Source organism: Arvicola amphibius, chromosome 10 (assembly GCF_903992535.2).
Source record: "Arvicola amphibius chromosome 10, mArvAmp1.2, whole genome shotgun sequence".
Taxonomy (NCBI): Eukaryota; Metazoa; Chordata; class Mammalia; order Rodentia; family Cricetidae; genus Arvicola; species Arvicola amphibius.
This window is the reverse complement of record NC_052056.1, coordinates 68,092,447-68,106,791: the sequence shown is the minus strand read 5'-3', so window position 1 is coordinate 68,106,791 and position 14,345 is coordinate 68,092,447. Positions and strand designations below refer to the sequence as shown.

Here is a 14,345-nt window from a genome sequence, read left to right as displayed (position 1 = left end):
AGTTCCTGGTGTGTGTGTGTGTGTGTGTGTGTGTGTGTGTGTGTATGAAGTATATGCATGCTCATGCAAATATTATAAATATTGATCATTTCTAGTCAATCGTATTACCCTATGACTCTGTTAAATGTGTTGATTTTAAGGCTTTTTCCCCTTTTGTTTCCTTGTGTGACTGTATAGAAGGTTGGCAGAATTTCTTACAGAGCAGAGTGGGAAGTTGCTTCAATAGATGAGAATGAACAATGATCAAAGGGGACATTGCATGGAACATAGTCTGGAGGGATGAATTTAGATCATGGCAAGAGAAACCATTGCATGATCATTTCTTATTGAATGATTAGTATAAGGTCTGTCTTCTTCATTTCCTTGTCCTCTTCCTTCTCCTCCTCCTCCTCCTTCCTTTCCCTTTCTGGCACCAGCCTGGAACTTTCATTTGCCAAAGTCAATTCTTATTCAAAGATCATCACAAATGAAGCTCTCTACAAATGCAAATGGTCTCCATCTGAGATGTGAGTTAGTCTTTGATCTAAGTCTCCAAGTCTTAGCTCCTTTTTGTTGTTGGTTTACATGTTATAATATTATATGTCATTAATGCTTTTTCCGGGACTGAGTCTGACTAAGACCTTGCTATGCTAACACAGAAGTGGAGATTTGAAGAGGGATCCTTTGCTGAATCTTATGTGAATATTTTCATGCAATGAGATTTTTTTAAAGAGTTGAGATCTTTTCCATTTCTCTTATTAATAAAATAGAGGAAACTTGGAGACATGCATAACTTAAAGTCAAGAAGAAATTCAACTCAATGTTGCAAATGTTGTGTCTCAGGGGAGAGGTACTGAAAGGTTGAGGTACACATAGACACGCTGTTCAAATTACTTACAAGCTAATGAGTCAATCTATTATTATTTAAAAAAAGACTCAAGTCATTCTTTCTGGTGTATTTCTTTTAGAATCTCTTCGTTTGCTGAACATTTTCTGGCATCCACAGAATACAGGTGTAATTGTCGCTAAGAATGCAAACACAAATGAGATAATATTTGAGTCACTTGCAAGGTAGGGTTTAACAGAAGCAGCAAGGAAATGTTCAAAGATTTAAAATGAAAACCAATGGACTAAAACGGAAGTTTGCTTCCAGTGACAAAACATGGAAGGGTTGGTAAGGGTAATGTCCATGAAGAGAAAGAGTTTTTATCTGGTACCCCAATAGGAATATATAATGGCTTAGATAACAGCTATAAGAGCCCAGTTAAGTTGGAGTGATAGTAGAAGGGAGTAAGGAAATTTTGAGTTACTCAGCAGAAAGTTACTACAACACATGACCGATAAGATACAGAAAATGACAGAGAAGTTGGCTGAGGTTACTGGGTGGTTGGATGGTGATTACATGAACTTGAATGGCAATAACCAAGAATGTGAGGGGTTAGATTAGTTTATGAGATATTGAGCTTGAATCATCCATTGAATAGTTGGGCTGTTAGAACTTTATAAATTGCCATAGAGAAAGTTGGAGATAGACAATTCAGATCAGGTGACATTGGTTAGGTGTAATTAAGGAAGTCCATGAGAGCCTGGAAGGAAGGATCACAACTGTTTATTTGGGAAATATTCACAATACGAACACCGCTGCGGTCCTCTGCTCTGTTGGTGCTGGGGAACTGCATGCAGAAACTTGACCACCAGCCAAGAGAGCGAGCTCGCTTTTCGTCTGTGCTCATCAATCCACATGAAGTACCTCAGCCCATGTCCTAATGGTGGTGGTATCCAAAAGGCTATTAGCTGAATGAATTCCCACAACACCTCCCATTTTGTCTAAATAAGAGGGTTCTAAATATAATACAAAACAAAATACAATAAGAACAAATATCAAGTATTATCCAGGAAAAAAGGCAAAAACACACACACAAAAGAACTACAACCAACATGAGCAGCATCAAGCAAGAAATACACACTAAATGTCCCGTCTAAGGTAAATAGCAAAGTAACATAGACTATTTAATGGCTGAGGACAGTGGCAGCTTTCTTATTGTGAGTTTTCCCCAAATGAACAGTTGTAATTCTGTTTTCTGGGCTCTCATGGATGTCCTTAATTATGCCTTCATCATTGTATCAAGGCTGAGTTACTAAGGTAGTATAGCAAGGTATTGGAGGGAGACGTGTTAATATTCACAGGCGTTCAAATTCAAGTTTATACTATCTGTAAATATTACCTATCATTGATAGCTTGATTCATTAGCTTATAACTCATTTGAACAGTTTGGCTATATGTAACTCAACTTTCCTGTTTCCATCATGTGATGTAAAAATGTGATACCTCCCTTTACCCATTGGAAGTGTAGGTCATGTCCACGTTGTGCAAACACGGGGCTCAAACAGCTTCTCCCCAGAAGTCTGCCTTACCTGTCCACCTTGAAATCTTTTCAAATCTGTATGCATGCCATGTACAGCTCATAACGCACAACTGTGGAAGTGTAGGATGCTAGGTTATATTGCATTTAAGGTACTTGCATAGCACATAAACATAATTTTACATATTATATACTTTTTACTTTATCTTTATTGCTTATAGCATGAGTGATATTGTCATGTGAATTTTCTAACAAAACATCTAAGATAGGAGTAAATATCTTCATTTTAAAAGTCAAGACTCTTAAACACAAGGATTAAGTAAACAAGCTAAGACTATACAATGATAAATATACACCCACACCTTAGTAGTTACTAATATTCATGGAACTAGGTATAAGCCTAAAGGACGTTTTTGTTGTATGCATGTGATTCTCTCTCTCTCTCTCTCTCTCTCTCTCTCTCTCTCTCTCTCTCTCTCTCTCTCTCTCTCTCTCTCTCTCTCTCTCTCTGTCTGTCTCTCTCTCTCTGTCTCTCTCTGTGTGTGTGTGTATGTGTGTGTGTAGTTTTCAGAAGGGAGAGCTGGAGTGGATACGATGAGATTGAAAGACAGAATGAGTGGAAACTTCTTGTGTAGAAAAGAAACTTCTGTCTCATCATCTTTTTGTGTTTCTGTACACGTTAAATTACCCACAGTTACAGGGTCTACAAAGCAATCGATAATTGCCAAGAAAATGTGTACTGGTGACACACATTTTGGCCAGCATTGTAACTTGCCAAGTGGTTTCATATCTTCAGTATTGGACGAGGAATTGTTCCTCATCTCAGGGTGCCTTCCTCTCTACAGAGAAAGGTTGAAACCTGTGGCCCCAAGGCTAGGAAAACCTGCCAAGCTAAGGAATGTGGGCCTGCAGGCATGAAACCTGGTCTCTCTGCCCAGTATAAACAGGAAGCAAGTGATGGTTGTAATAAAGAAAACTGAGATTCTAGGCGGGAGTTGCTGGCAGACAACACCTGAAGCAACCAGGGGCCCAGGCACTCAGCTGGTAAATAATCGCTGTGAAGTCAAGAATACTGCCATGAACACTACCGTGCTCCCCCACAACCAACACATGGCCCCTGTGTAACTGGAGTTGTTAAAACTTGACCCTATGTTTTTTGAGACAGAAATAAAAGCGGGAGACAGAGGTGGGTGTATAAAAGCTTTTAGACAAAAGTATGCGGCTGGTGGCATTCATATCAGATGACACAGCGCTCCTGTCACACAGACTGAATTCAGGTGCTTGAAATGCTCAAGAGCCAGCTTGGGGACATGGCCTTTTGTCTGCCACTCCTTTAAGGAGCAGCTTGTCTCTGTAAGCACACCGACCCCCTTTGAGAGTGTTCCAGACATGGCTGGGAATGAAGAGTATCCAATGAAACGTGATGTGTTGAGCAGGAAAGAGTGTCAATATTGTCCTTCCAGCCCTTAGATTCTGAGACCACAGGGGAGTCTCAAGAAATGACGGTTACAATGAGAGCTGAAGCAGTGTTCAGTAATCCTGTGGGACAAACACTGACCTCTGAGATGGCATCGTGTTAATGCAGATGGCCTTGGCAAAGGGAAATGCTGAGATTGTCTTTTGCCTTTTAGGAGGCGGTGATTTCTTGATGATGATGGTGATGATGATGACAATGGAGCTAATGTTTTTGTTTGTAAGAAACAAACTTATTAAATTATTTTTTGCGTTGATTCTGAATACCAGCCTTACCTCATTGCTCACCCTGGCTCCTACCGCTTTGTTTGAGCGTGTCACCATTTGTCTGTCGCTCTCATTTGTTTTACCTATAAATTTGATATTATCAGTATACTCATTTTTAGGGATAGAGAATATGAAACTCAGGAGGACTTAATAATTTATCCAAGGGCACACAGCCGGTGAGTACCTTGTTGACAACATGTATTTAATCCTAGTACTTAATGCTGCATGTATCATGAAGCTGTGTGTTCCATAATTCAGTGAGACATTTTAGTGAGCTAGGGTCTTGGTACATAGCCCAGGCTGGAACCGAACTTTTCATCCTCCTGTCCTGTGTCTCCCGAGTATTGCAATTGCAGACACGTAGCACCCTACATCTTAGAAGGAGGGGCTTTGAATTGCCAAAGGATATTTATTTGATGCCCAAAGTTCGAGAGTCAAGGCAAAATAAGACATTTTGAGCGAAGGTAACATGACCCAAAGCTACAAACTGCAAAGCTATATATAATGTTCTTAGATAATGGCTAAGAATATGTCGAATTTAAAGTGTGTGTGTGTGTGTGTGTGTGTGTGTTGAGAGGGGTTAGGATGAGGGTGGACATTTGAATGAGTAGAGATTTTTGTGTAGCCAAAATTCTACAGGTGCCTGAGGGACAGATGAACACAGTATGCTGTGCTCTCAGACTGCAAAAGGTATTCTCCCCCGTCGTAAACCTATATTTGATTCCCAAATAGTAATAGCCTGGTGATGGCTAATCATGTAAAAGTCACACTTGCCCCTCTGCTTAGAAAACTTGTTAATATGCTGGAGTGAGATATTAGTGAAATGAAAGAGAAGAAAAGATGATGATTTTAAACTATTTATTTTTATTTTATGTGCATGAATATTATGTCTGCATACCATCGTGCTTTTGGAGGCCAGAAGAAAGTGTCAGATTCTCTGCAACTGGAGTTACAGATGGTTGTGAGCCACCCTGTGGGTGCTGGGAACTCAACCCAGGTACTCTGCAAGGGCAGCAAGTACTCCTAACTGTTGTGACAGCTCTCCAGTTACAGAAGAAAAGACCATTTTTAATAGGCTACAGGCTACAACAGGGAAGCATTATGGAAGTGGAAGTCTTGAACTTGGCTTTGAAAATGGAAACTGCAAAAAGTTTTGGGTTGAATAATGGCCTGAACCAGTTAGGTAGCAGTTTAATGGTTTTGATTTGTAGCTGTGGTATAAGTTATACGGGTTAGTGTAGTTCTCATCATCAAAGAAGCTTCTTTATGGAACAGATGGAGACTTTCCAGAGATTCACACCTGGGCAACACAGAGAGACTAAGGGTCCCTGGAATGCCCAACCCCAGTTCGCACATCTGCAACACAACCCCCACACCTAGGGGGTCAGGCAACTTTGAGAACAGGAGTTCAAAGTCTAGAAAAACCAGCAGACCAAGATGCCTGGTTATAGCTGGTGTCTTTTAGACATGGTGGGAAATTTTCAACAATATGGTTTCCTTAACAAGACCTGCATGATATCAGTTGGCATGTTGGCATGGATAGGGGGAAATTCATAAGGTCTTTGCTCTGCTTGAAGGAGCAGACAAGTGGCCAATGGCTGCTGAGGGACAGAGCATCAGTTTCCTCCAGGGACAAGCTCCCACATAAGGTTGTCTAGGCCAAACAGTCAGCCTTGTACACGTATACCATACATACACGCACTGTTAAATGGACTTGATTAAAAGAATGCATATCTATGTACATACATGTGCACGTGTGTGTAACAATAATAATTAAAGAGGAGGTCATGAATCAGGGAAGAAAGAGGAAGCAAGAGAGGAGTTTGGAGGCTTTGGGGCACTGGAGTGATATAGATGCAACATTCATGTACGTTGTCCAATAAAAATTAAGAAAACCGGAAACAAAAGGTCCACACTGTCACTCAAGTATTGTGCTTAAGGAACATGGTTTGGAATTATGGGATTCAGTATTTTCTCTGTCTGTGCCTTTGTAGTAATGAGAAGCATGGATGTTTCCTGGGGATTTCCATGTGGCAGGAAGGAGGCTGAGCTGGAAGACATAGTGCCCATCTCTAGGCTTTTTCTGACCTGCTGAACCTCATTTCTACCCATGGAAATTCTGCAAAAGAAGACCTTAGGGTCTGCTTTTGACATTGTTCTTCATAGGTGTTTCTGTCCCTCTTTCTGTCTGTTATAATGATCTTTGCTTTCCCACAGCAGATGTGCTTTGTAGACTGCATCATAGGCAACTGTCTTTGAGGGCAGCAGATGTTCATATTTGGCCTTCAGCATCCAGCAGTGTCCAACAAGTGTCTAATTCATAACAGATGATGGGCAAATATTGATTAAGTTGATTTCTTAATGTTCCACAAGTTATGACTAATAGAAAACAAATAAGACAGATAATTTTACTACATGCATTCTTTATTGGCTGAATACTATACTAAAAGGTAAACGAAAGTAATCCCAACATTTCTGAGGGCTCATTCATGTTTAAGAAGGAAGAGCTGCCGCTCCCAGCAGGTTAGTCTTCTCCACTGAGGCTGACTGAGTGGGGATGTTCAGAGCATGCTGGAGGCACTAAATTTATGCTTCTTCTTTGTTCTTCAGTTGTCTGGATTCACATCCAAGCTCATCCCAGCTATTGATAAGGCTCACAAGAATTCTGCTGGATCTGGAAGAGAGGAGGAACTGATGGTGTTAACCCAACCCATTCTGATTGAGACCTACGCGGGGCTCATGTCATTTATTGGGAACCGAAACAAACTTGGCTATTCCCTTGCTCGGGGGAGTATCGGCTTTTGAGACTCTTTGTAACGAAGTACATTACCTGTTGATAACCTATGTGTTTAAATTCACTATGTTGTTTGGATTCCAATAGTTACTTTCAAATAATATTTAAAGGGCTGATTTATTATTATTATTAAATGCTTGATTAGACTGGTAGACATTTGAAGCCTCATAGGAAAGAAGTCAAATTTCTGTAAAACCCAACTAGACACTTCTGAGCTCATGAAATGCTATATAATTTTAAAATGTTATGTAATTTAAAATCTCTGGACAGAATCCATGATGCAGCTTAATTTTAAATTTACTAAAGTTTAAACTTTTGTCTTTCTCTTTCTTGCATCCAAAGGCACTTTCAATGGTTTAGTTGTCAGTCCCTGAACCCTGTTTCATTCTCACAAGGCTCTCACTGGTTCCCCTATTGTAGCTGCCATTTATGAGGACGTTCTCATCCATAGTCCTAGTTCTCATATTTATCTCAAGGCTCAGAATACGCCTTATATCTTCCACTTATCCCTACATCAGCCTTTCTGGTGCTGCCTTACTTTAATCACTTTCCAAATCCAGAATACTCTGTGATTCTTTTGTATAATCCACTCCTCAAACCTACCAATTTCAATTGGCTTGGATTCTAAGTCAAATGCATTCCATTATAATAACACATGGATATGTGGCATAACATTGTATCCAAACTTAAAATACCTTCTCCTAAGACTATAGGTATAACTCATTAGCATAGGGCTTTCCCAAATTGTAGAAAGCCTCGAATTTGATTCTTAACATTGACGAGAAAAAGACGAATCAACCGTCAAAAACCACCCACAGCCTCCTTCTCAATTCTGTTTTTCACTGATGGTGTTGAATCAGGTCTTCAACTGTTAACATGGTCTCTTAATTAAGAGCTCCACTCCAAGGCTTTTTCAATGAGGCTTTCACCTCCTGTCAGTTCCTAAAGCACCATTTGATCATAGCACTGTACAGTCCGTCAATCCTGACCAATAGCTCATTCTACTTTGCAGCATTATTTTCAGGTATTCTTTTTAACAGCATCTCCTCTTCCAATGGCATCTTTTGTGGAATGTCAGCATAGGACACAGAAGAAGCAAGAGCCCCAGGGTTACAGTGAGGTTGGGGCTGGTTTTCTCCTCTACTAGGTTCTCTATCTCAGAGGATTTGGGGGGCATGATTTCAAATCACTGTCTTCATTAACTTAATCCCCATCTCTTTTTCCTTCTATTTCTTCTGGTGTCCTCTTGACTTAGCTCTGACTTTGAACAGATCACGACAGTATTTCATTTCTTTTGGTTTCTTTCTTTAAAAAAATTAAATTAAATCTTGCATTTAACTTAGCTTAGAAGCTCTGAATGCCAATCACTATAAACATCATGAGAAGACTTTCGCCTCTCCTGAGACCCCAAGGGGAGACACTTACCTCGATGCTAAGGTTGAAAGGTCCAGCTATTTTATTCTTTGGCTCCTCTGAGGTTTACTTTTACACTGTTTCCTTTCTTTTAGAAAGCTTTCCTCCTCAGATTCAAAGACTCAGGAGTAGGCAATTATCCGTCTGGTACGCACATTCCAAACCAGAACCTGAAGAGCACTTATTTCATTTTGTTTACTTCCATGACTATTTTGTTCCTTCCTTCATTCTTCTTTGTCACACCTCCCTCTTCCCCCCATGGTGGCAAATATTGTTCAAGTCCCTAAGGCAAGGAACTTCTATTGAGACTGGGGAGAGGAAATGTTGAAATCCTTAGCTGTCCTGTCAACAGTAGTGGAATGAAAAGTCATTCAATTGCTTTGGCAGTGCTTCTGAGGCAGGCATTATTGGCAAATTATTTTAATATTGTGGCCTGAAAATTCCCTTATGCCTCCAGGTAGTGGCATTTACTGGCAGAAGCCTCTGAAATGCCCAGCTTATTCTCTTGAGTTACCATTTAAGGATTTTCCTGATGATGGACTGCCCTGTGCATGTCTCTCCTGCTTTTAAAGCTCAGTCAGACACTCCCCTTTCTAACAGGACACAGTATAGCGCCCTTAGCAGAAGCTACCCAAAATGAAGGAGAGGAGGGAAGACTGGTATACTCTGAGAGCTGGTAACTGTGTTTCGTGTGATGAAGAGTTAGCACAGGACTTCTCTGAAAACTCTCTTTAATGATATATGTACAGGACATTGACTAACTAATAAATAAGCTCTGCAAAGTAGGGTTATCCACTAAGTGAGGACTCGGGAATTTGAGTTGCATTTCATGGTAAGAAAGAAAGTCTTTCCAGTGTCAAATATCCAAAGATTGAAGGGTTACTTCTTGAAGTGTGGAGCCCCAACTGACTTGATATAAAGATAACTAGAAACCATGTACACTGGGAATGGCATTTATGTAGTATAATATCTGAGAAGCCAATACAATTCTTTAAGGCCATTGGCCTATTATTCTCTAAACAACTGTTGCTAAGCATTCAGATAAGTAGAGACCTGTTTTGGAAAGAACCGAATTAGTCCCGTGAGTTCCTGAAAATTTACTTTAACTTCCCAAATGCTTAATGTTCTAATATCTAAACTGGGGACACTTTACGCTTATTTCCCAGATGTGGCGCCTCGGTGAGATGATGTCAAACCCTCTCACCGACACAGAAAACACTGAGTTCCTGCCTCTCTAAAGTGACTTCTGCCAAAGACCATGGGGCATCATCCACAATAACTTGATTCAGTTCGCAATGTGAATTATTTCCTTGTCCCAGGAAGCTACGATTATTTAATGCTTGGTGTTCTCACTGGGTCCTTTGTCCTTATGCTCAACTGAGAGCCACAAACCAAGGGAGCCACGTGTGCACCGCGGCTTTCTCCTGTCATCCCTCTGCCATCTGAAACCTTCACTAGCACGTCCCTAGGGCAGTTGTCAATCTAAGTTGAAACTGGACCGGACACGAGAACCTTAGCGCTAGAACGTCAACGCAGACCTGTGATGCTTGGTGAGCTTTTCATCTCGTCTTTGTTTCTTTCACTTTTTCCCAATGCAAGATTTCTAATAAGGTTTCCTTCGGAATCGACTTGAATTTCCAACAATAGAGCCCTCACAGTCTTCTGATGCATCTCAGGAAAAAAAAAAATCTCCTACTATTGACACAGAACAAGTCATGTTTACCTACCAGGTTTTTTTCAATTTAAAAACATGCTGACTGGTGTAGAGTATTTAACTCTGTATTGCCAGGGTGGGGGGCATTTGGGACCAGAAGTAAGGTTGCCATGTATCCTAGTTTATAATGAAGGGCTGGTAATAGTCGACATGCCTGACTTCCCAGGGGTCTGTTGGATGCTTTGGTGTCCGAACATGTGCCCATCTTTTAACATAGAAAGGAGAAACTAGCTTATGTGTTTCCAGATCCTTGGCCTTGAGTCCCAGTTTCGTGGTCCCTTTGTTGAAATGTTACTCAAGGATCCACTTTACAGAGCCCGGGGCTAAGGAAGGATAGAAGCCTGCCAAACCAATGCTTTCACTTCACGGAACATGAAGCATAGGCCTAGAAACTAGAAAGATGTATTTAAAAAGATAGTAAATTCTTGGCAACTTTGGAATTAAACTAAATTGTCCTGTTCCTTACTTTGACCCATGGCTCTGTCCGATATAGCACCTCTATTTTCAGGGACAATTTCATGATATCCTCATGTCATACAGCTGGATTAATTCTAAAGCAAGAAAACAATAGACCACAGTTGTTTAGGGGGGGATTTCCAGAAATTACCTTTATTTTCTTAAAGGCTAAGGTCACTCATGGAACACTCTGATTTCCTATCTGATCAAAAAACGCCCAAACAAAGCTGCGGAAGCCAGCGGAGCCAGCAGATGTTTTGTAAGGTAGCTTTACCTCTACCTGGCATTGCTTAGGGCAGCAGAGAGAGGGCAAAGGTATTAAATTTAGGCTTAAAAGCTCCTTGGAAATTCTTTACAGACAAGAGACCATGCTGGAGAAAAGAAGATGACTTATGCCAACGGGAAGAAAGAGAGACACTAATGCCTGCGGTTTTCAAAAGTTAAGAACAACACCACACACACACCACACACACACACATACACACACACACACAAGCCCATGTATTTGCACAGGGATGAATGCTCACTGGCTTTTGGCCAGCAATTATACAAGGGCTTGTGCCCACATCCTGTAGCTGTGGTTTGGGGATGCTGCTCATGAGTGACTTCTTATGCTCAGTGACAGGAAACTTTAGTCACCCATGTGTAAACTCACCTTTGGACTGCACCTCCCACAATGAGCCCCAAGGACACTTTTTGAGGACAAGCCTCCAGATTGCCTGTCAGATACCAATCCCCTAAAGAAGAAGACCTCCATCTGCAAGTGACTGTGGCTTGATCAATAATTATTCTACCTGGTTATGACAACCCCTTAAGGTGACTCTGCAGCCGTAAGGGGGAAGGATGATATTGTCTGCTAGACTCTTCTTAGCCTCCAAGTCCAAGGCAGAGGGTAAGCCACATTTCCCTTGAGGAATGCAGCCAAGATGAAATCTGATGCATGAAGCCACGAGGCAGCCTTCCCACCTCTACTCGATGCCTCTGATGCTATTTCACACTCAAGTCAGAGCTTCCCAAATATTTAAGACATCTCCATGTCAACCACAGCAGATGGCGTGTTCAAGCTGGGGTGAACTCATGTGAACATATATATGAGGTATCTTCGTGTTGTATTCTGGGTTGGGGAGTGTGCTGGAATTGGGTTCTTCACACATTCAAGTTTCCCGTGTCGTGTCCAAAGCATTATCTCATGCAACTCAGAAGTTCTTTTCCTTTCTTTGATACTCTCTTCCCTTTTGGGGAACACATGGAACTGTTTGAGAGAGGCCTTGAACGCTGTCTTGTTGAGTCTGCTTCTTGGTTCAACACTCAATCATTGTAAGACAACTTCTGCACAAATATCCCTGTGCACGGACTCCTCCATCCACTTTATGTCCACTGCTGTTTTCTTTGCTTAGCTTTGCTTTTTATTGTTATCTTACTACTTAGAACTGGACCCACGTCTCCAAGCAGGCTAGGCAAGCACTCTACCTCTAAGTAGCATTAGTCCAGATTATTTTCCAAAGCAATTAATTCTACAAATAATAACCAATAGTATACCAATAATATATCAGGAGTTGAGAGAGCATCACTCTGTGGCCTAGGCTTCCTTCAGACTCACGGCCATCCTCCAGCTGCAGTGCCATGAGTGCTGTACCTGGCCTAACATTTTTAGTCGGGACTTTCCTTTTCTGTTTCAGTCTAGAAGATAAAGTGGGAAAGAGGATGCCATCACAGTGCTCCTAGCATTGGTAGAGAACTTCCTCCAGGGCTAAGTGATTGCGGAACCCAGTTGACAGAGGTGGGACTGGAATTCAAGCTGGCCATTCTGTCATCTTCTTCAAGAATCTGAGGATTCCATTTCAGTGGCAACAATTCCCAACATTGTCTTTTCTACAGACACTAGCCACTTGTATTGTTGTTCAAGAAGGTCCTTCCTCAGAGATGTGCTTCACATGGGCTTGAGAAAGGACTCCCTGAATCTCCTTAGAGGAGCTGGATTCTCAACCTGTGGGTCACTACCCTTTCAGGGGTCAAAGGACCCTTTCACTGGGATCAGTAATTTACATTACGATTCACAACAATAGCAAAATACAATTCTGGAGTAGCAACAAAATAATTTATGGTTGAGGGTCACCACAGCATGAGAACTGCATTAAAGGGTTGCAGCCTTAGGAAGGCTGGAAACAGTGATCTAGAGCCTGGATGAAAAGGTTTCACAAGCTAAGTCATGTTCGAATCTCAGTCTCCCTAGACTTTTGAATAGCCTCTTCTGCATGTCACCTTCATTAATAATAATACCTCCTTTAGTTCATGTTCTAGTTAACTAACACACCAAACTATCAGAATTCTTAGTGCCCCAAACACACCAATGATAGAACGTTGACCAGTAAAAAAAGGTCAATATTGTCTTGCCCAATGTGGTATATCTGTCCTAAAATAGTTTGAATACGTTCCCATACATAGTTTCCAGTTTTGTATGAAATGAACTGGCAAAACTTGGTAGTTAATTGAGTATCATATATACTTTATGAATCACACTTTAAAATGAATTTTTAGGAGCTGGTTTGGGGTGTAAGTCTAGAGAGAATGCAGAACAGCAGTGGACAGCGGCACATTAGGTCAGATACGATTGCGTCTGGTGGTTCCAGCATGTTTGCTTGTTACTTGACTGCACTAATGCTTTTCCCAGTGCCTGGTGTGTTCGTGATAGGATGCTCTCACTCTTGCTCTCTCACTCTCTGTCTCGCTGTCACGCTCTCTTGGTTAGCAATTGCCAACTTGATACAATTTAGAGTCACCTAGGAAGAGGGTCCCTCAATTTAAAAATTGCCTCCATCAGATAGGCCTGTAGGCACCTCCATGGGGTACTATCTTGATTAATGATTGATGTGGGAGGACACAGCCCATTGTGGCTAGAGCCACCCCTGGGCAGGTGATCTTGGGGCTGTGTGAGAAAACAAGCTGTCAAGCTGAACATGCCAGTAAACGGCATTCTTCCACAGTCTCTGCTTTGGTTTCTGCCTCCAGTTTCCTGCACTGTTTTTCCTCAATAATGGACAATGGCCCATAACCTTAAACAAACCCCACTGCAGAATGCAGACCTCAGAAAGACACCGCAGTGTGCTCGGTTCAGACATGACTCTTAGTCTTTCATTCCGCCCACATCAGATTGTTATACAACGCAAGTCATTTTGTTATTTTAAACATTATTTGTTGTTGCTTTCTTCTTTTTTTTGAGTCAAAGTCTCACTTGGAAGTACAGACCAATCTTCATCTCATTATGTAGTGTATGTTGGACTGGGACTTATGGCAATGCTCCTGCTTCAGTCTTCCAAATGTTGGGCTCACAGGCATGTACCATCACATCAGCACAAACAGGGGTATTTGAACAGAAAGAAAAATCACTTAGAATGTTGTCATCGGCCAAGCAGGGCGCAAAGCTTTAGGCTGGGATTATCTATATAACTGCCCAAACAACACGGCAGAATTGGCCCACCACCAAGGTATTAGCTGTCTCTGCCATAGACAGAAAGTTAGGTAATCAGAAGACGTTCTTGCCAAGAGAAGGTAGCAAGTGCACATCACCGGTATGAACCAGTACATGGAGAAAGCCTTTGTTACAATGGGTTCTCCAGAGCTGCACTATGCCTGCCATTGTTAGATACCACATGGTGCATTCTGCTCCCTTCCTCAGAAGTTCTCCTAGAGCAAGACTTAGAAAGGCCATTTCCTTTCTTCCCCTTCTTAAGAGTTGCAATGCTTTATGAAGTATTTAGTGTACACCAGGCAATGTGTTAGGCTCTTTAATTGAGTATGCCCATGAATCCTCAACTTTCTCAAGACTATAATGTCAATGTTGTTGCCAATGGTGAGATAAGAAAGGGAAGTACCAAAACCAAAATAA

General features: G+C 41.4%; 1 protein-coding gene across 1 annotated transcript in view; it reads left to right on the top strand.

Moving 5' to 3' along the window:
* Tprg1 (tumor protein p63 regulated 1) overlaps positions 1–6,887 on the top strand; it is a 117,233-nt gene extending 110,346 nt beyond the window's left edge. The window contains exon 5 of the mRNA XM_038346874.1: positions 6,693–6,887. Coding sequence (XP_038202802.1) covers positions 6,693–6,887 — 195 coding nt within the window. The remainder of the gene's footprint in view (positions 1–6,692) is intronic.
* Positions 6,888–14,345: the final 7,458 nt, after the last annotated feature.